Raw genomic sequence first — 22,368 nt, forward strand, 5'->3', positions numbered from 1 at the left:
GGCCCCCCTGGTGTACAAAGCACAGTGCGCCCCCTTGGTGTTCAATGCACAGTGCGCCCCCTGGTGTACAACACACATTGCGCCCCCCCACCTGGTGTTCAACGCACAGTGTGTCCCCCCTGGTGTTCAACGCACAGTGTGCACCCCCTGGTGTTCAACGCACAGTGTGCCCCCTGGTGTTCAAAGCACAGTGCACCCCCCTGGTGTTCAACACACAGTGCACCCCCCTGGTGTTCCCCCGCCACGCACAGTGCGCCCCCTGATATACAATGCAGAGTGCGCCCCCTGGTGAACCACGCACAGTGCGCCCCCTGGTGTACAATGCAGAGTGTGCCCCCTGGTGAACCACGCACAGTGCGCCCCTTAGCTCTGTGCCTGACATCACAAATGCACTTCTGGAAGAATGGTCAAACATTCCCATAAACACACTCCTAAACCTTGTGGACGGCCTTCCCAGAAGAGTTGAAGCTGTTGTAGCTGCAAAAGGGTGGGCCAACTCACTATTGAACCCTACCGACCAAGACTGGGATGTCATTAAAGTTCATGTGCGTGTAAAGGCAGGCGTCCCAATACTTTTTTTTACATTTTATTCACTAATTTTATTGACGCGGTTCTGTTTATAATGTTGAGTGGGGTTCGGGACCACGGGTGTCACTTAATTTTTATTTTGTGAATGTGTCCCTGCAGTGTGCAGTCCCTTCTGTCGTACCGGGAGCCCACGTCTCATGACATCAATGCCCCATCTGCTCCACCACTCAATCAGTCCTAGTGCTATTACATGGACAGATTTGTCAGCCTGCTAATCTGCGGCTCTTCCTAAAACGTCCCGTATGTCAGAAACCGGAATCAAAGAATTTCTCACAGCCCTTCTTATTTTTCAGCAGTCCCGGGTTTATGATGCCTCTACAACAGCAGGTGCATATCACCAAACCATAGACCCCGGGAACGGGAATTAAAATACGATGTAGAATTAAATAGTCTTTTTTTAATTAATATGTTTAGAGCAGTCAATGAAGTGTTGCTGTGTACATGATTAGCAAAGCATGTGTGTATATTCACTTGCGGCTTTCCTGAACTTCCTGGAAGGAGAGCACGCACCCAAGTATCTCCAATGCACTATTCAGAAAGAACAGCAGGAAAGGGTGGAGCAGTGCGAGTGGTTTTCCACCCGGCACTCTCTTTCTATGGACACTCACAGTATCTGAAGGTGTCAGTCTGAAGCTCACATACAGGGTGGCGCCATAGAACCCTATACGGCAGGAGTGCCAAACTCAATTTCATTGCAGTCTGGTTGCCACCAGTTGTATCTAGGGTATGCTAGATACAGAGCGCAGGGTTCAGGAATGTCTTACGTAAAGAGTGCAGGGTTCAAGATTAAGCTCTGTATAGAGTGCAGAGTTCAGGAATGTGCCATGTACATAGTGCAGAGTTCAGAAGTGCACTACATACAGAGTGCAAAGTTCAGGGGGGTGCTATGTACAGAGTACAGAGTTCAGGAGTGTGTTACGTACAGAGTGCAGAGTTCAGGAGTACACTATGTACAGAATTCAGGGGTGCGCTACCTACAGAATGCAGAGTTCAGGAGTACACTATGTACAGAGTTCAGGAGTGTGCTACTTGCAGAGTGAAGAGTTCAGGAGTGTGCTATGTACAGAATGCAGTGTTTTTAGGAGTGTGCTTTGTACAGAGTTCAGGAGTACACTATGTACAGAGTTCAGGGGTGAGCTACCTACAAAGTGCAGAGTTCAGGAATACACTATGTACAGAGTTCAGAGTTCAGGAGTGCGCTACATACAGAATGCAGAGTTCAGGAGCGTGCGACATACAGAATGTAGTGTTCAGGAGTGCGATATGTACAGAATACAGAATTCAGGAGTGTGCTACGTACAGAGTGCAGAGTTCTGGAGTACACTCTGTACAGAGTGCAGATTTCAGGAGTGTGCTGTGTACAGAATGCAGTGTTTAGGAGTGTGCTTCATACAGAGTTCAGGAATGTGCTACGTACAGAGTTCAGGAGTACACTATATACAGAGTTCAGGGGCCGGCTACGTACAGACTGCAGAGTTCAGAAGTGTGCTATGTACAGAGCACAGAGTTCAGGAGTGTGCTACATACAAAATGCAGAGTTCAGGGGTGCGCTACATACAGAGTTCAGGGGTGCGCTACGTACATAGTGCAGAGTTCAGGGGTGCGCTACGTACAGAGTGCAGAGTTCAGGGGTGCACTACACAGAGTGCAGAGTTCAGGGGTGCGCTACGTACATAGTGCAGAGTTCAGGGGTACACTACATACAGAGTGCAGAGTTCAGGGGTGTGCTACGTACAGAGCGCAGAGTTCAGGGGTGTGCTACGTACAGAGCACAGTGTTCAGGGGTGGGCTACGTACAGAGTGCAGAGTTCAGGGGTGCGCTACATACAGAGTGCAGAGTTTAGGGGTACGCTACATATAGAGTTCAGGGGTGCACTACGTACAGAGTGCAGAGTTCAGGGGTGCACTACATACAGAGTGCAGAGTTTAGGGGTACGCTACATATAGAGTTCAGGGGTGCACTACGTACAGAGTGCAGAGTTCATGTATTATGAGATAACGCCATACCTTTTCTTTTATATACACTGATTGGATTGGAGGGGTATAGCCACTCTTAAAGGGGCAGCTTCACTCATTTGTTTTGATTTCGCTATATTCACTCCTTTCTGGCTCCACTACTTGTGGCTGTTTTTTCCACATCTTCTTAAAAATATCTTTTGTAAATAGTCACTTCTACTCACAGAGGTCATTGGAAAAACCTCAAATCCATTCAAGTGGAGATTCGCTCACTACACTGAATACAAGTGATCAACTGTCCAATCCATCCACCATCAGTTAGAGACCCCCATAAAGGTACGGAGGGCCGATGCCTTTCAAGGGCAACCCTCTTCTTCAGAGCTACTGACCTGCACAAAATACATCTTTGGAAAACCTAGACCAGCGGGCTACAAATTGCAGCCCTTTGTTTCCTTTTATCCTCCCACTGACATCAATCAGGGCACTATTTCCTCCACTGACACAACGATGGGGCACTATTTCTTCCACTGACACAAATAATGGGGCACTATTCCTTCCACTGATAACAGTGATGGGGCACTATTCCTTCAACTGACACTAACGATGGGGCACTATTCCTTCCACTGACACCAGCGATGAGGCACTATTTCTCCCACTGACACCAATAATTGGGCACTATTCCTTCCACTGATAACAATGGTGGGGCACTATTCCTCCCACTGACACCAATGATGGGGCACTATTTCTCCCACTGATACGAATGATGGGACACTATTTCTCCCACTGATACCAATGCTGGGACACTATTCATTCCACTAACACCAATGATAGGGCACTATTTCTCCCACTGACACCAATAATGGGGCACTATTCCTCCCACTGACACCAATGATGGGACACTATAACTCCCACTGATACCAATGATGGGACACTATTCCTCCCACTGACTCCAATGATAGGGCACTATTCCTTCCACTGACACCAATAATGGGGCACTATTCCTTTCACTGACACAAATGATGGGGCACTATTCCTCCCACTGACACCAATGATGTGGCACTATTCCTCCCACCAACACCAATGATGGGGCACTATTCCTCCCACTGATACCAATGATGGGGCACTATTGCTCCCACCGACACCAATGATGGGGCACTATTGCTCCCACCGACACCAATGATGTGGCACTATTCCTCCCACCAACACAAATGATGGGGCACTATTCCTCCCACTGACACCAATGATGGGGCACTATTGCTCCCACCGACACAAATGATGGGGCACTATTCCTCCCACTGACACCAATGATGGGGCACTATTGCTCCCACCGACACCAATGATGGGGCACTATTGCTCCCACCGACACCAATGATGGGGCACTATTGCTCCCACCGACACCAATGATGGGGCACTATTGCTCCCACTGACACCAATGATGTGGCACTATTCCTCCCACCAACACAAATGATGGGGCACTATTCCTCCCACTGACACCAATGATGGGGCACTATTGCTCCCACCGACACCAATGATTGGGCACTATTGCTCCCACCGACACCAATGATGGGGCACTATTGCTCCCACCGACACCAATGATGGGGCACTATTGCTCCCACTGACACCAATGATGGGGCACTATTGCTCCCACCGACACCAATGATGTGGCACTATTCCTCCCACCGACACCAATGATGTGGCACTATTCCTTCTACTGACACCAATGATGGGGCACTATTCCTCCCACTGACACCAATGATGGGGCACTATTCCTTCTACTGACACCAATGATGGGGCACTATTCCTTCTACTGACACCAATGATGGGGCACTATTCTTACCACTGACACCAGTGATGGGTGTGTGTGTGGGGGGGGGGGGGGGGTGTAAGGAAGTAAAATATAAGCAGATTAAACTTTAGCGTAAAAAAGGAATTATGTGGAAATACACAATTAGCGACACATTAACAAAAATAGCGTTTGCTGGCGTGCTTTTTTTTGTGTTTTTTGTGCGACATGCAAGGGGCATTTCATTAATTTTAATGGGCTGCCCTACGTGCGACAAATGCGCCAAAGAAGCCTTTTTAATCTGCAGTTCAGTGAGCTCGCCTCTCATTTGTTTGACGCCCATATTTACAATTAATGGCACCGCAAGCACGGCATGCGTTTTTCCCAAATTCCATGAACATGCGTGAAGACGCGCACTTCTGCGCATATCCATGGAGCACGCAGATGTGAATGGAGCTTTAAAAAGAAATTCCAATATAATAATAGATACAATGAAAAAGTTTAAAGAAACACTCTGGCTACATTGTGATCAGCAGCACCTGTGCCTTTCCCAACCAGTAATACCCCAAAGTGGCCACAAGATGGAGCAGGAGAGCTCTGCAGTGACAGCTGGGTTGGTTTGTTGTGTTGGGTTTCCAGATCTCCAGGGAATCCATAAGAGGGAGAGATAAAGGAGAGATCAGAGTCTGCACACATCTCTGTCCCTGCACTCCCCAGCCTGGAGGACACATGAAGAGCCATACAGCTGGCCCCCCTGTGTACACCGGCCCGGGGTCCCCTGCCAGCCATGTCCTCCATAATAGGACCGGTGCTGTGCTGAATCCTGGCTGTCCCCGAACAACCCTGACCCTTCCCTGCGTGCTGTGACATGTAACCCCCCCCCCCCCCCCAACCGCCATCCCTGCCTCCCACCGCAGCCATGAAGGACGGGGGCGAGTCGAAGGACCAGCAGCTGACGGTGAGATATGATGGGATATTGTGAGAATGGATGTTAGAAAATATCGCTACGTTCTGCGCCAACGCTTCCGGACCCCGGCGCTGCTCCGCGCCAAGTCGCTGTCGCAAAACGTACACGATAATTCAACCGTAGCGCTGAGGTCACTGAGGGAAAAGTCCTTTTTCTGCTCATTAACATAATGCTGAAATATTTCTGTGTGCGCATGCGAGGAGGAAACACGAAAGGTTACTGTATTAGGAAATGTTCTGTACCTGGCTGTCATGCTGATCCCCTGGCTTCAGTACTTTGTGTGTCACCGACCCAAAACCAGTGTACAGATCACAGCTTCCAACTTTTCTTCTGTGTCGATGGATATTTTCTTCATACACAATCCTCTGTATATATATTGTGTGCGTGTGTGTATGTATGTGTGTGTGTATATGTGTGTGTATATATATATATATAATTTATTTATTATTATTATTATTATTATTATTATTATTATTATTATTATTATTAAGTGTGTGTTTATATGTATAGGTATATTTTTAGTAGTAGTAATAATGATAATTATGTATACAGTATACATATTATAGTCATATTACTTTTTTATTAATATTAATTATTATTAATAATAATAATAATAATAATAATAATTATATGTGTGTGTGTTTTTTATACGTATCGTTTTTTTGTTTTTTTTTATTAGTAGTAGTAGTAGCAGTAATAATAATAATATATGTATATAGTATACACATTATAGTAATATTACTTTCATTATTATTATTATTACAAAATATGTGGGTGTGTGTTTTATATGTATGAGTATTTATTTTTATTATTTGTAGTAGTAATAATAAATACAGTGTACACATTATAGTAATATTATTGCTTTTATTATTATTAATAATAAAAATATGTGTGTGTATAGGTATCTTTTATTGTTATTATTATTATTATTATTATTATTATTATTATTAATAATCATAATAATAAGAATTATAGATGCATACACATTATAGTTATATTACGTTTTTTATTATTATTATATTTGTTATTATTATTATTATTATTTTTGTTATTACAAAATATGTGTGTGTGTATATAGGTATTTATTTTTAGTAGTAGTAGTAATAAATAAATATATATGTGTACATTATACAAATTATAGTAATCTTATTACTCTTATTATATATACAACATATGTGTGTTTGTATTTTTGTATTATTAATAATATGAAGTTTCTTCAAAAAGTGTGTGTATGTGTGTATATATATATATATATATATATATATATATATATATATATATATATATATATATATATATATATATATATATTATTATTATTATTGATATTATTATTTAATATTTTAATATACATTATAATATGTATTATATTATAATTTTTTAAGCAAAGGCAATGCCTTCAGGAACTGATATTTCAGTTTCCAGTTGGAACTCATAAGCCCCGGGTTTGATCTCCAAGGACAGTATCTGCATGGAGTATGTATACCTTGGCAATTTGTCTGGGTTTCCTCCAGGTGCTTCTGTTACCTGCCACAATCTAAAAACATTCTGGTAGATTAATTTGTTTCCCCTCGGATCAGGCTGTGGAGGGTAAATTAGAGTGTAAGCTCCTCTGGTACAGAGACTGATATGACCGGCTCGTTGATCTCTGTACAGCCCTGCAGTATATGCCAGAGCTATATAAATGTATAATAATAATAGTCTGGGACTGTGGGGAAGAGGACATTAGAGTGTAAGCTCCTCTGGTACAGAGACTGATGTCACTTGCTCGATGTTCTCTGTGCAGCACCAGTCCAGAGCAAGGATGGTTGAACTCTATCATTTATTTATTTATTTTTTAGCTACATTGATTGTATCTTCTCTCATATTTCATTTGACTTGTATATTCTTTATTTTTTCTCTTTTTCTTGTTTAGAATTTTATGGCTATATTTTTTTATGTCCTATTCCCATATTTCCCCTCTGTACTTAGCTTTCCAATTTTGTATTGATTGTCTCTACATATTTACACTAGATATCATTTACTACTTACATAGCAGTCAATACGGTATAATGATCATAGTCTTTAATGTGTTATTTGTGGCCCTGATGAAGGTGGGTGGGGGGGGGGCCGGGGGGGCTTTTGAACCCTCGTAACATGTTCGATTTTTATCACCTATGATTAGTCTTAATAAAAGTAAATCTGGACTTTATACATTCTGCTTTTGGCTCTCTTCTCCGTGCACATCCAGCCCCTGGAAGGAAAGACTCCACTTTTCAGCCTTCACTCTTGAGAAAGCTACTTAAGGAGATTTCATTCCCTCCACTGAGAACATCTCCTGCTCCTGAGATCAGCTCCCCGCACCTTTCTTCTACCTCCCTACTACGTTGGCAGTCAGTGAAGAAGTGACCCCCATATACTGAATGTCAGTGGAAAATGACATCATTGTAGGTGGTGGATGAATCAGCCACAGCTCAAGAAGCTCCTAAATATCTCTGGAGGTTCCACTAGAGGGATCTACCAAAGCCTGGTTGAGAAAGCCTGTGTTACAGAAGATCTTCACCCTCCCAATGACATTGTCCCTCTTCCCCGCTTACTTTTGGTGTTCTCATTCTATAATATTATACTTATAAACCCAGCCCAACAGATCCAGTGTTGACCCCTTCTTGGGACCCACTTCCCTACTCCAGTCCTGCACCACCGTCTTCAATCTTGAGCCAGCTGTCTCTTCTTGGTTCCTGCAGTGATCCGGCACCATAACTCTGCACATGTACCAGATCTGGAGTCTGTATACATAAGGAGTCTCCAAACTTTCATCCAGAAGTCCTCAGCAAGGACTTCCTCCCACCTCTTCTAACATTCAGGAGTGCCCAGCAGCATCTCTACCCTTACACCAAGATGTGCCCAGCAGAGTCACTACCCTTACACCAAGGTGTGCCCAGCAGAGTCACTACCCTTACACCAAGGTGTGCCCAGCAGAGTCACTACCCTTACACCAAGGTGTGCCCAGCAGAGTCACTATCCTTACACAAAGGTATGCCCAGCAGAGTCGCTATCCTTACACCAAGGTGTGCCCAGCAGAGTCACTACCCTTACACCAAGGTGTGCCCAGCAGAGTCACTACCCTTACACCAAGGTGTGCCCAGCAGAATCACTATCCTTACACAAAGGTATGCCCAGCAGAGTCGCTATCCTTACACCAAGGTGTGCCCAGCAGAATCACTACCCTTACACCAAGGTGTGCCCAGCAGGGTCTCTACCCTTACACCAAGATGTTGCCAGCAGGTTCATCCACTTTTGTCCGGGTGTTTAAGACAAAGCCGCTACACTTACACCAAGGTGTGGCCAGCAGAGTCGCTATCCTTACACCAAGGTGTACCCAGCAGAGTAGCAACCCTTACACCAAGGTGTGCCCAGCAGGGTCTCTAGCCTTACACCAAGATGTTCCCTGCAGGTTCATCCACTTTTGTCCAGGTGTTTTAAGACAAAGTCACTACCCTTACACCAAGGTGTGCCCAGCAGAGTCACTATCCTCACACCAAGGTGTGCCCAGCAGAGTCGCTATCCTTACACCAAGGTGTGCCCAGCAGAGTCGCTACCCTTACACCAAGGTGTGCCCAGCAGGGTCTCTACCCTTACACCACGATGTTCCCAGCAGGTTCATCCACTTTTGTCCAGGTGTTCATGACAAAGTCGTTACCCTTACACCAAGGTGTGCCCAGCAGAGTCGCTACCCTTACACTAAGGTGTGCCCAGCAGATTCGCTACCATTACACTAAGGTGTGCCCAGCAGAGTCACTACCCTTACACCAAGGTGTGCCCAGCAGGCTCACCCACTTTCATCCAGGTGTGCCCAGCAGAGTCTCCACCCTTACACCAAGGTGTGCCCAGCAGCATCTCTCTCTCCTTCCATCCAGGAGTGCCCAGCAGGTTCACCCACTTTCATCCAGGAGTGGCTAGCAGAGTCTCCACCCTTACACCAAGGTGGGCATGTGTTATGCGAGTGGCAGCAGGTTAAAGTCCACTTTTAGCTTTATATGAGCTTTTGGTGATTGGATGCAACCTGGGGTTATCATTACCATGGGCGTACTTTGAGTAGTGATCCAGTCTCGGCCATTGGTAAGATGTAAATGAACGCACAGGACCAGCGATGGATTCACACGGCCACCAACACGGAACCTGTAAAAAAGGTTAATCTGTCCAATTCTAACTCGTGATCATTTTATCCGAGTTTATTTTCTTCTAGCACCTTTGTTGGCGTGTGTCCTGTGTGCTTCGCCCGGGGCGGTGCGATTGTGGCGTGTTCACACCGCGCTGCACATTAATTGTATGTTTGTGAAAGGCGGCTAATCCCTCGCAGGGGGTCTCCAGCACAGGATTAGAGATCCCGAATAATGACACATAATTAAGTTTGACATAGCAGGCTTTCAAATTAGACGGCTTCGGCTGGATAGACACTGAGCGGTGAGTCAGCAATGTCTAATAAGCCGGCAGACTCTACCGCAGACCGTCACTTCTACAGGAAAATGTATCTCCCCCATTAGGAGCAGATCGTTCACCGAATGTTCTCTCTGGGAATTTTCTCCCCTTCTTGGCCGATTTACAGAACATGCGCTATGTGGAGAGAGAATTTTCAACATGTCGGGAAATGTATGGACACCATAAGGAATGCCGGTGCTAATTTGGGCTTTTAGACAAATGTGCCGTTAAAGCCGACCACACATACCTTACAATCTGATTGTACAATCCCTTCCTGAGAATCCAGTATTTATGGTTAACTTGAATACTTGGAAGACGCCAGCTGGGAATACAGCTTGGCAAATTATCTTTTTCTTTCACTTGCATTTGTAACGCTGAACTCCAAGAAGATATAAACAAATTATTGCAGATCTGTAATCAATAATACATCATTAAATGTAATTTTTAAATGCAAACAGTGTGCGCAACCTGAATGTGACCTGTATTGGTTCCTGTATAGAGGGGCTGGAGTGTGAGAAGGAAGAATCAGCACAAAGAGCCAATCAGTTCATGTACTGGCATGAAACATACTTATAGGAGGAGAGAGCAGAGTGACAGAGAGATGGGCTCATCACTGAACTGCTTCTCCTTTCACTGTCCTGTGACAGGCTGGGGGAGGGTCCAGGACAACCTGGTCAGTTGAATCAGTTGAATGAATGGCCATTAGACTGAGGACATCTAGTGGGGGATAAAAGGACTGCAGGGGAAATGTCTGAAGTGAAGAAGAAGATTGCAACAAAAGCTGTTTTTCTTAAATTTTATCTTAATAATGGGTGATTAATTTTTATCCTATTTTTTGCTGGGTTCTTAGATATATTTTGCGACAGTATAATATATATATATATAGAGAGAGAGAGAGAGAGAGAGAGAGAGAGAAAAAAAAAAAAAAAATATATATATATATATATATATATATATATATATATATAGATAGATAGATAGATAGATAGATAGATAGATAGATAGATAGAGAGAGAGATATATCTACATCTATATATATATATTTATTTATAGATATGACCACCCAACTAAACACCTGACCTTGAACATTTGGCACGAATTCTCATAGATATACTCCAAAATCTTGTGAAAACCCCTCCTAGAAGAGTGGAAGAAATCAAGAATTCAGAGCTCAACCCTACTGAGCACCTTTTGGGATGGTTTGGAATGCTGATTGTGAACTGGGTCTTTTGTGTTTTTTTTATTTATTTATTTATTTTTTGGCGCCCAATAATATGAGACTGGATGTTGGGACCAGGCCTCTCCAACTAACATCAGTACCTGAACTCATAAATGGACACAAATTCCCACAGACACCCTCTAAAAGTCTTCCCAGAAGAGTGGAGGATGGTAAAGCCACATACAGTGCCTTGCGAAAGTATTCGGCCCCCTTGAACTTTTCAACCTTTTGCCACATTTCAGGCTTCAAACATAAAGATATAAAATTTTAATTTTTTGTGAAGAATCACCAACAAGTGGGACACAATTGTGAAGTGGAACGAAATCTATTGGATATTTTAAACTTTTTTAGCAAATAAAAAACTGAAAAATTATTCGGCCCCTTTACTTTCAGTGCAGCAAACTCACTCCAGAAGTTCAGCGAGGATCTCTGAATGATCCAATGTCCTAAATGACTGATGGTGATAAATAGAATCCACCTGTGTGTAATCAAGTCTCTGTATAAATGCACCTGCTCTGTGATAGTCTCAGGGTTCTGTTGAAAGCGCAGAGAGCATCATGAAGACCAAGGAACACACCAGGCAGGTCCGTAATACTGTTGTGGAGAAGTTTAAAGCCGGATTTGGATACAAAAAGATTTCCCAAGCTTTAAACATCCCAAGGAGCACTGTGCAAGTGATCATTTTGAAATGGAAGGAGTATCAGACCACTGCAAATCTACCAAGACCTGACCGTCCCTCTAAACTTTCAGCTCAGACAAGGAGAAGACTGATCAGAGATACAGCCAAGAGGCCCATGATCACTCTGGATGAACTGCAGAGAACTACAGCTGAGGTGGGAGAGTCTGTCCATAGGACAACAATCAGTCGTACACTGCACAAATCTGGCCTTTATGGAAGAGAGGCAAGAAGAAAGCCATTTCTCAAAGATATCCATAAAAAGTCTCGTCTAAAGTTTGCCACAAGCCACCTGGGAGACACACCAAACATGTGGAAGAAGGTGCTCTGGTCAGATGAAACCAAAATCCAACTTTTTGCCCACAATGCAAAACGATATGTTTGGCGTAAAAGCAACACAGCTCATCACCCTCAACACACCATCCCCACTGTCACACATGGTGGTGGCAGCATCATGGTTTGGGCCTGCTTTTCTTCAGCAGGGACAGGGAAGATGGTTAAAATTGAGGGGGAGATGGATGCAGCCAAATACAGGACCATTCTGGATGAAAACCTGTTGGAGTCTGCAAAAGACCTGAAACTGGGACGGAGATTTATCTTCCAACAAGACAATGATCCCAAAAATACAGCAAAATCTACAAAGGAATGGTTCACAAATAAACGTATCCAGGTGTTAGAATGGCCAAGTCAAAGTCCAGACCTGAATCCAATCGAGAATCTGTGGAAAAAGCTGAAAACTGCTGTTCACAAACGCTCTCCATCCAACCTCACTGAGCTCCAGCTGTTTTGCAAGGAAGAATGGGCAAGAATTTCAGTCTCTCAATGTGCAAAACTGATAGAGACACCCCAAGCGACTTGCAGCTGTAATCGCAGCAAAAGGCTCTACAAAGTATTAACGCAAGGGGGCCGAATCATTTTGCACGCCCCACTTTTCATTTTTTTATTACTTAAAAAAGTTTCAAATATCCAATAGATTTCGTTCCACTTCACAATTGTGTCCCACTTGTTGGTGATTCTTCACAAAAAATAAAAATGTTATATCTTTATGTTTGAAGCCTGAAATGTGGCAAAAGGTTGAAAAGTTCAAGGGGGCCGAATACTTTCGCAAGGCACTGTAGAAGGGTAACTCAATATTAATGGCCATGGTTTTTGAATGGGAAGTGTCATCTGCCTGACCTGAACAAGTAAGGCCAGAAAGGGAGGGCCAACTCCATATTTCATAGTAATGGCCAAAAGTTTGGAGTGAGATGTCCAACAAGCTTGGAGGAGTAGTGATGGCCAGGTGTCCAACGACCTTTTATCACATAGTGTATTAATAATATTTGATTAGATTGATTGAGATCATGTCTAGATATATTTAGGAAATGCTCATTCTGTACGTTTTGGGTTTTGGCCATGTGCTGCATTTGTGATTGGTGGTATGATCCAAATTCAATTATACTTTTAACATTAGTAGTAATCGTTTTTTTTTTTATCTCTCAAAGCCAGAACCTCACAATGAACATGTAAAAAATAATTATGTAGCAAAATTCCTAATCCAAGCTTGGTGTATAGTACATCGGTCAGCTGATAACTCCACTTTCCTTTATCCATACAGGTCGCTCTCCGTATCCGGCCAATCAATGAAACAGAACTTATGGAAGGAGCCACCATCATCGCCCATAAGGTGGATGACCAGGTAGGAAAATCTTCACAGAAGGGCAGAAATTAAAGGGGATGTATAGTAGGGCCAAATTAATAACAGTGTAAAATATTGTTTCTTGTGTTATCCATTAAAATCAAATGTTATAAGGCAATATTTAGTATTTCATATGCAGGTCTTAGCTTACTTTCATTGTGATTTCCAGGATATCATTATCTACTGCACTGTAAAGAGCTGTTTGTTTGTGTTTTTGTTGTTGTTTTTTACAGAGCTCAGTAGCTCAAGTTAAACTCCTCCCCCTCTGTGCTCAGGTTCAGGATTAAATGGCAAGAAGTATCTGGCTAGCAGGGAAAAACATTGAAGCTGAAAGGAAATGTAGAGGAGGAATTAAATACCCTCCCAGCAGCAAGGAGGAGACTGATTACTGGGATCTGCTGGCTGCTGGGAGGCAGGTGATCCAGGTCCTGACAAACTGCAGATCTAGCCATCCCTGCTGCTGGTTCCTGACAAAACACTGGAGCGAGAGGCACTCGTAGGGGCGGACCTAAATATCCTGTCAGCAGCCAGCATCAGGTGGAGGCTGATTACTGGGATCTGCTGGCTCTTGGAACGCACCCACTAGTGGACCCCAAAAACTACGATCTTCCTTTTTAACCTCTTCAAAACGAAGAAGTGGTGTTTTCCATGATCGCGCTATGGTTTGCCCCATCCCAATAAAAATGTGAGTAATTAGGGTGCGTTCCCAACAGGTAACATCCGCGATAGGTTTATGTCAGAGTGTTTCCCATGGATCTTTCCGTAAATTAACATGGAGTGTATACACCCTAGGACAGGGGCGGACTGACCATTAGGCCACTCGGGCACTGCCAGAGGGCCCCGAGCCACAAGGGGGCCCCATCAGGGTTGCCAGCCTCAATAAGACCAAGGACACTATGTAAAAATCTGTGTTTTTTTTTTTACATCTGTCTCTGAAATCCTTTTGGTCTAAAAATCCTGAGATTATAGCTGCCCCACCTCTCCAGTACTTTCTCAGCCAATAGAAACATGTCTGTGTATACTGTGTGTACATGTATGTGTATACTGTGTGTGTGTGTATACTATGTGGCCCCATAATCTCCTATTGCCCGGGGGCCCCCATGAATTGTCAGTCCACCCCTGCCCTAGGATCCCCATTATTTCTAACAGCAGCCCTGAATAGAGGTCTATACATCAGACCAGAATGAGAGTCAATTGAGGGGTAGGGATGGACAAAGGGATTTGGTTCCCAATCTGGCCAAATGAGGACAATTTGGGAGCTATGCGACCAGTCTTATTCATCGGTCTTTCTATTGACACCCACTGAAGGCTGATATCAGGCTTGCGGTGAGAGGGGCTACTTTGCAAGCTATAGGAGGGAGAGAGCACTAGGTAAGGTTCACTAGCAACCTGAGGCTCAGAAAGCAAGCCGAAGAAGGCCAAGGATGATGTAGAACTGTAGACTCATCATATAGAACAATGGGGGGTCACCAGAGTAATAGCCTCACTGTACAAGGTTCCTTTCTATGTTTCACCTTTTGCATTTAGCTGTTCGGCTAGAAAGACAAAAGTTATGAGTGATTGCTATGGAGATGAATTATATGTACCGTGTTATGTATAGAAGATTATCTTCTTTTGGTTCAGGCCTTGTTGTATCTCCTGTGTGACCTTTTCAACTGTTACGGCACAACACGAGGCTTAACCCTCCATGCCCGCGCCAGGAAAGTACCAGGTCACAGAGTTCACATTAATGCTCTTCGGCTCGTCCCTCTTATTGGATGTAATACCTTTGTTTCCAGCTGACTGATGAAGCGATCTCCTACACTTATAGTATATTTAGAATGGATCAATTCTATATATATTCCGAGATGGTATTTCCAGCAGGGTTCCCTGATCTGTCACAGAATACCAAAGTTGAGATGGGGACACGGCGTCGTATCCATGGAGACGCGGACACCGCCGACGGGGAGATTGCGGGGGGGGAAGCAGAGATTGGACAACTTATAAAACCTTATATATTATGTTGGTTTGTCTGTAGCGACACTCAATGCCAAGTGGCGGTGGTAAAAGCCATATAAAATTTGGGATGTATAAAGACAAATCATTAAATAGAAATTCTACTGGTTTTTGGTTGATTTTTAAACAATTTTTTTATCGTTTTTATTATTTATAGAATTTTTATATGATTCTACTTTTTATTTAAAGAGACATTTAGGGGTAAGCAACAGTCTGCACATAGCTCATCCTTCATGTATACCTTCCTTGCCGGGCTTCCTCACTGCCTCCCCCGCCTGCTTAAGCTGCAGCTTCAACCGAGTCCAAGATCAGACAGGGGAATGACGTCATAGCACCTGGGTCAGCAACGGGCAAGACAGGGTGGTTAGGACACAATCCAGGTCAGCAATGAGCAAAATAGTGGTCAGTATATAATCTGGGTCAGCAACGGGACCCAGCAGAAGAGTGATCAGAACAATCTACAGTAAGTAAGGTATGGGCAAAGCAGCAGAAGAGTGGACGGGACAATCTGGGGCAGCAACACTGCGAGAGAGCAGAGCAAGAAGAGTGGTCACTAGTCAGGTTCAACCGGAGGTCAGAGGTAGACAACAGGCAAAGGAGCAATTGTGGTGTATATGATTTTAGCAATATGAAAGTTTTGATGGATTTCATTTTTTTGTCCTTATTAAATTACTTGTAATTTTTTTATAACAAAGTCTTTTATGATTTATTTAGTACCGCAATAGTCCCCTCAACAAACATTTTTGGGTGTGGATATCAAGGGAGCAGCCTCAGCAACTGCCCCAATATTCTTAGAATTCCCAATTCTTGACAATTATCAATTGGGATGATGGTACTGTTATATGTATTACGTATATTTTGTATTCGAGGCTATACTCAGTCTAAGGCAAAGGAGTAGTCATAACAGTCTGTATTGGCAGCAGGCAAGACAGCAGAAGATTGGTCAGAACAATCTGGGTCAATAACAGACAAGACAGCAGAAGATTGGTCAGAACAATCTGGGTCAGCAGCAGACAAGACAGCAGAAGATTGGTCAGAGCAATCTACAGTAAGTAAGGTATGAGCAAGGCAGCAGAAGAGCGGCTAGGACAATCTGGGTCAGCAAAGAGCAAGGCAGCAGAAGAGTGACAAGGACAATCTGGGGCAGCAACACTGCAAGACAGCAGAGTGAGAAGAGTGGTAAGAAGTTCAATCAGAGGTCATAGGTAGACAACAGGCAAAGGAGTAGTCATAACAGTCTGTATGGGCAGCAGGCAAAACAGCAGAAGAGTGGTCAGAAAAATCTAGGTCAGCAACAGACAAGACAGCAGAAGAGTGGTAAGAACAATCTACAGTAAGTAAGGTATGGACAAGGCAGCAGAAGAGTGGCCAGGATAATCTGGGTCAGCAATGAGCAAGATAACAGAAGAGTGGCCAGGACAATCTGGGTCAGCAAGGGACATGACAGCAGAAGAGTAATCAGGACAATTTGGGTCAGCAGCAGACATGACAGCAGAAGAGTGGTCAGAGCAATCTACAGTAAGTAAGGTACGAGCAAGGCAGCAGAAGAGCTGCTAGGACAATCTGGGGCAGCAACACTGCAAGACAGCAGAGTGAGAAGAGTGGTAAGAAGTTCAATCAGAGGTCATAGGTAGACAACAGGCAAAGGAGTAGTCATAACAGTCTGTATGGGCAGCAGGCAAAACAGCAGAAGAGTGGTCAGAAAAATCTGGGTCAGCAACAGACAAGACAGCAGAAGAGTGGTAAGAATAATCTACAGTAAGTAAGGTATGGGCAAGGCAGCAGAATAGTGGCCAGGATAATCTGGGTCAGCAATGAGCAAGACAGCAGAAGAGTTTCCAGGACAATCTGGGTCAGCAAGGGACATGACAGCAGAAGAGTAATCAGGACAATTTGGGTCAGCAGCAGACATGACAGCAGAAGAGTGGTCAGAACAATCTACAGTAAGTAAGGTATGAGCAAGGCAGCAGAAGAGGGACAAGAACAATCTGGGGCAGCAACACTGCAAGACAGCAGGGGGAGAAGAGTGGTCAGCAGTTCAATCAGAGGTCATAGGTAGACAACAGGCAAAGGAGTAGTCATAACAGTCTGTATTGGCAGCAGGCAAGACAGCAGAAGAATGGTCAAAACAATCTGGGTCAACTGCAGGCAAGACAGCAGAAGAGTGGTCAGAAAAATCTAGGTCAGCAACAGACAAGACAGCAGAAGAGTGGTCAGAAAAATCTAGGTCAGCAACAGACAAGACAGCAGAAGAGTGGTCAGAAAAATCTAGGTCAGCAACAGACAAGACAGCAGAAGAGTGGTAAGAACAATCTACAGTAAGTAAGGTATGGGAAAGGCAGCAGAAGAGTGGCCAGGGTAATCTGGGTCAGCAATGAGCAAGATAGCAGAAGAGTGCCCAGGACAATCTGTTTCAGCTACGGGCAAGGCAGCAGAAGAGTGGTCAGAATAATCTGGGTCAGCATTGAGCAAGATAGCAGAAGAGTGCCCAGGACAATCTGGTTCAGCTACGGGCAAGGCAGCAGAAGAGTGGCTAGGACAATCTGGGTCAGCAATGGGCAAGACAGCAGAGCGAGAAGAGTGGTCAGCAGTTCAATCGGCGGTCATAGGTGGACAACAGGCAAAGGAGTAGTCATAACAGTCTGTATTGGCAGCAGGCAAGACAGCAGAAGAATGGTCAGAAAAATCTAGGTCAGCAACAGACAAGACAGCAGAAGAGTGGTAAGAACATTCTACAGTAAGTAAGGTATGGACAAGGCAGCAGAAGAGTGGCCAGGTTAATCTGTGCCAGTAATGAGCAAGATAGCAGAAGAGTGACCAGGACAATCTAGGTCAGGGAAGACAGCAGAAGAGTGGTCAAGACAATCTGGGTCAGCGACAGGCAAGACAGCAGAAGAGTGGTCAGGTTCAAGCAAAGGTTGTGGGCAAGTAGCAGGCAAGGGATTAGTCAGGTCAATTCAGATCTGCAACGAAGCAGGCTAGCAGCGATATGGTATAGATCTTTTGCTCAAAGCAGGATAGCTGGCAAGAGTATGCATCACCCGGCCACTTCAAGGGCTGATGCCTATAAATACCTCTCTGGGTCAGGGGACACACTTAACGCCATTTGAAAAAGCTCTGGAAGCGCTGGTGGGCATTGAAAGTACTATTAGGGGCTCTGGAAGTCCTGGAGGTACTAGAACAATCCTAACACAAATGCCTTTTTAGATACGTTTTAACACTGCTGTTAGTTACTTGCACTAAGGATGGTGATTGAACTGCCTGATACACGGATCATCCACTAGAGGGAGCGCCTGTAAATCTGCATCATTCACCCATTAATCTTCACCCAAGGGCATAAAAATGTGAAAACTGAGACAAAAAAATTCCTTCAAGTCAACTTTATAGTACAAATTGCTTAAAACCAGTGCTTCTACAATATTTGCTGGTTTCCCTTTAACTGAAGGAAATTGAAGGAGGCCCATCTACAGGTTACAGAAGAAGACAGCGCGATCCGGGGAGAAGTCGGCACAGATGGCGCTGGCGGATAACAAGCTTTTAAGATGCATCAGCTACCCACTTTTTGGCAAGGACAACGTTGCCACAGCAACAGCCTGGACAGAAGGGAGCCAACGGTGTGGGGAGGGGAGGAAAGTGCCAGGGGCCTAATAAGACACTGAGACGGGAGGTGTGCATTGCACGCTGATACCTGCAACAGGTGTCACTTTAACCCTTCAAAGCATGCAAGTGATCGCAGTCTGAAGTCACATACTTGTTTAAAAAAAAAAAAAAAACTACAATAACTCAATTTTTGTTGAGAAAAAACCCTTCCCCCTCTGGTGATCTCTGTACATTGTAACAAACTTTGTAGCAGATTCCTGCCTTTTGTCATTCTGAAGAAATAGCTGTTTGTTTCTCTGTGTATGGGAGTGAATGTGAATGGGAGTAACTTTTTTTAATTATCGATCAGCTGCTGCACCTGCAGGGCTCTAATGAGGAGGGTGGCATAGTCTGCATCCCTTTATATGTGATTTCCCTTTGGGAGTATCTGACCAAAAATGACATTTATGTTGCAGGGGATGCCCAAAATCTGACTTGTATCTTAGTGCAGACTAGTGATGGACGAACTTCCGACGGGACGTTTCGCGAACGCGAAACGCGAACGGACACAAACGTTCGCGAAAACGACCGTTCGCCGCGGGCTCCATTGACTTCAATGGGAGGCGAATTTCGCAAACCTTTAGGTCGAATTTGCGGCCACGGGGTAATTATTAGGGGGTAGCACGTAGTCCCACCACCTGGACAATAGCATAATACATGTATGAGGTGAATTTGGGATCGATAACTACAAGCATTTTTTTTTTATTTGGGAAATTGTTCTGACAATTCAGGACTATGGAGCTAATGAAGGCAATGGAGGAGAGGGAAGGTCAGGGACCAGGGTAGGCAAACAAGAGGGTGCAGGAGATACAGAGCACTGACAGCAGCACCGTAATACAGAGCACTGACATCAGCACCGTGACATACAGCGCTGACAGCAGCTCCGTGACATACAGCGCTGACAGCAGCTCCGTGACATACAGCGCTGACAGCATCTCCGTGACATACAGCGCTGACAGCAGCTCCGTGACATACAGCGCTGACAGCAGCTCCGTGACATACAGCGCTGACAGCAGCACCGTGACATACAGCGCTGACAGCAGCTCCGTGACATACAGCGCTGACAGCAGCTCCGTGACATACAGCGCTGACAGCAGCTCCGTGACATACAGCACTGACAGCAGCTCCGTGACATACAGCGCTGACAGCAGCTCCGTGACATACAGCGCTGACAGCAGCACCGTGACATACAGCGCTGACAGCAGCTCCGTGACATACAGCGCTGACAGCAGCTCCGTGACATACAGCACTGACAGCAGCTCCGTGACATACAGCGCTGACAGCAGCTCCGTGACATACAGCGCTGACAGCAGCACCGTGACATACAGCGCTGACAGCAGCTCCGTGACATACAGCGCTGACAGCAGCTCCGTGACATACAGCGCTGACAGCAGCTCCGTGACATACAGCGCTGACAGCAGCTCCGTGACATACAGCGCTGACAGCAGCTCCGTGACATACAGCGCTGACAGCAGCTCCGTGACATACAGCGCTGACAGCAGCTCCGTGACATACAGCGCTGACAGCAGCACCGTGACATACAGCGCTGACAGCAGCTCCGTGACATACAGCGCTGACAGCAGCTCCGTGACATACAGCGCTGACAGCAGCACCGTGACATACAGCGCTGACAGCAGCTCCGTGACATACAGCGCTGACAGCAGCTCCGTGACATACAGCGCTGACAGCAGCTCCGTGACATACAGCGCTGACAGCAGCTCCGTGACATACAGCGCTGACAGCAGCTCCGTGACATACAGCGCTGACAGCAGCTCCGTGACATACAGCGCTGACAGCAGCTCCGTGACATACAGCGCTGACAGCAGCTCCGTGACATACAGCGCTGACAGCAGCTCCGTGACATACAGCGCTGACAGCAGCTCCGTGACATACAGCGCTGACAGCAGCTCCGTGACATACAGCGCTGACAGCAGCTCCGTGACATACAGCGCTGACAGCAGCTCCGTGACATACAGCGCTGACAGCAGCTCCGTGACATACAGCGCTGACAGCAGCACCGTAAGCAGCCCCAGGAGGAAGTCAGCACAGCACAGGGATGGTGTGATCCCCTCATAATAAGAACCCCCAGGAGGAAGTCAGCACAGCACAGGGATGGTGGGAGCCCCTCATAATAAGAACACCCAGGAGGAAGTCAGCACAGCACAGGGATGGTGGGAACCCCTCATAATAAGCAGCCCCAGTAGAAATATGACACCGCTCAACCTCTTCAAAGAGGAGGGTAGGGGCATATAGTACGGTGTGCTTTTTTGGGTCAGGGAAGTGAGCCAAATGAATTAAGAAGGTCTGTGTGCTTGATTCCAAAAATTGTTTATAGACATATACATGGTCTACTGATCACATGTGTTGAATTCCTCCGAGATCCATGCCTCATTCATTTTTAGAAATGTGAGGTAGTTAACACTGTGGTGAGCTAGGCGAGTACGCTTATCGGTCACAATCCCCCCTGCTGCGCTGAACGTCCTTTCGGACAGGACACTGGATGAGGGGCAAGCCAACAGTTCGATTGCAAATTGGGCAAGCTCTGGCCAGAGGTCAAGCCTGCCCACCCAGTAGTCTAGGGGTTCATCACTCCTCAGAGCGTCCACATCGGCCGTTAACCCAATGTAGTCGGACACCTGACGGTCTAGGCGTTCCCTGATGCTGGATCCGGATGACACCTGTCGATGGGTCGGCTGAAAGAATGACCTCATATCCGAAGTCACCAACACATCTTCAAACCGGCCTCTTCTTGCAGGCGCTGTTGGATTGGTACCCGCAAATCCTTCTCTGGGAGTGGGAATTGCTCCTCTGCCAGCGCACGCAAAAGCAGAATGCAGCATTTCTCGAAGCAAGGCCTGGAAGTGCTGCATTCTGACAGCCCTCTGCGACGGCGGTAACATTTCCGCCATTTTGTGTTTGTACCGGGGGTCTAAGTACGTTGCCACCCAGTACTGGTCCTTGACCCTCATGCTTTTTATACGGGGGTCCCTATTAAAACACTGGAGCATGAAGGCCCCCATTTGCACTAAAGTGGAAGCGGTGTGGTGGCCTGGCTCCTGCTCATCATCCAGGATAATGTCGTCCTCTTCATTCTCCTCTCCCCATCCTCGCACAACAGGGATCCCAGAAAGGTTTAAAGCATGCTCTTCTTGCTCCTGCTCATCCGCCCCGGCACCATCCTCCTCTGACTCCTCATCAGACTCCTGTTGTTGACTTGTCTCAGATAGAGTAGCCCCCCCTGGGAATTCATCCAGCATTGCGACTTCCTCATCTTCCCGCTCCTGCTCCTCCACAGCCTGATCAATGACACGACGCAATGCACGCTCCAGAAAGAAGGCATAAGGTACCATGTCACTGATGGCGCCATGGCTGCGACTGACCAGTTTGGTGATCTCCTCAAATGGCCGCA

At 45.5% G+C, this 22,368-nt stretch overlaps 1 protein-coding gene across 1 annotated transcript in view; it reads left to right on the forward strand.

The window, feature by feature from the left end:
• The first annotated feature begins 4,974 nt into the window (after positions 1-4,974).
• The window catches only part of KIF19 (kinesin family member 19), a 96,808-nt gene continuing 79,414 nt past the window's right edge, over positions 4,975-22,368 (forward strand). Inside the window, exons 1-2 of the mRNA XM_077458693.1 lie at positions 4,975-5,285; positions 13,245-13,325. Coding sequence (XP_077314819.1) covers positions 5,247-5,285; positions 13,245-13,325 — 120 coding nt within the window. The 5' untranslated portion in view covers positions 4,975-5,246. The remainder of the gene's footprint in view (positions 5,286-13,244; positions 13,326-22,368) is intronic.

The sequence above is a fragment of the Lithobates pipiens genome, unplaced genomic scaffold, assembly GCF_037356315.1.
Source record: "Lithobates pipiens isolate NorthernLeopardFrog02 unplaced genomic scaffold, aLitPip1_a1.2 Scaffold_28, whole genome shotgun sequence".
Classification (NCBI taxonomy): domain Eukaryota; kingdom Metazoa; phylum Chordata; class Amphibia; order Anura; family Ranidae; genus Lithobates; species Lithobates pipiens.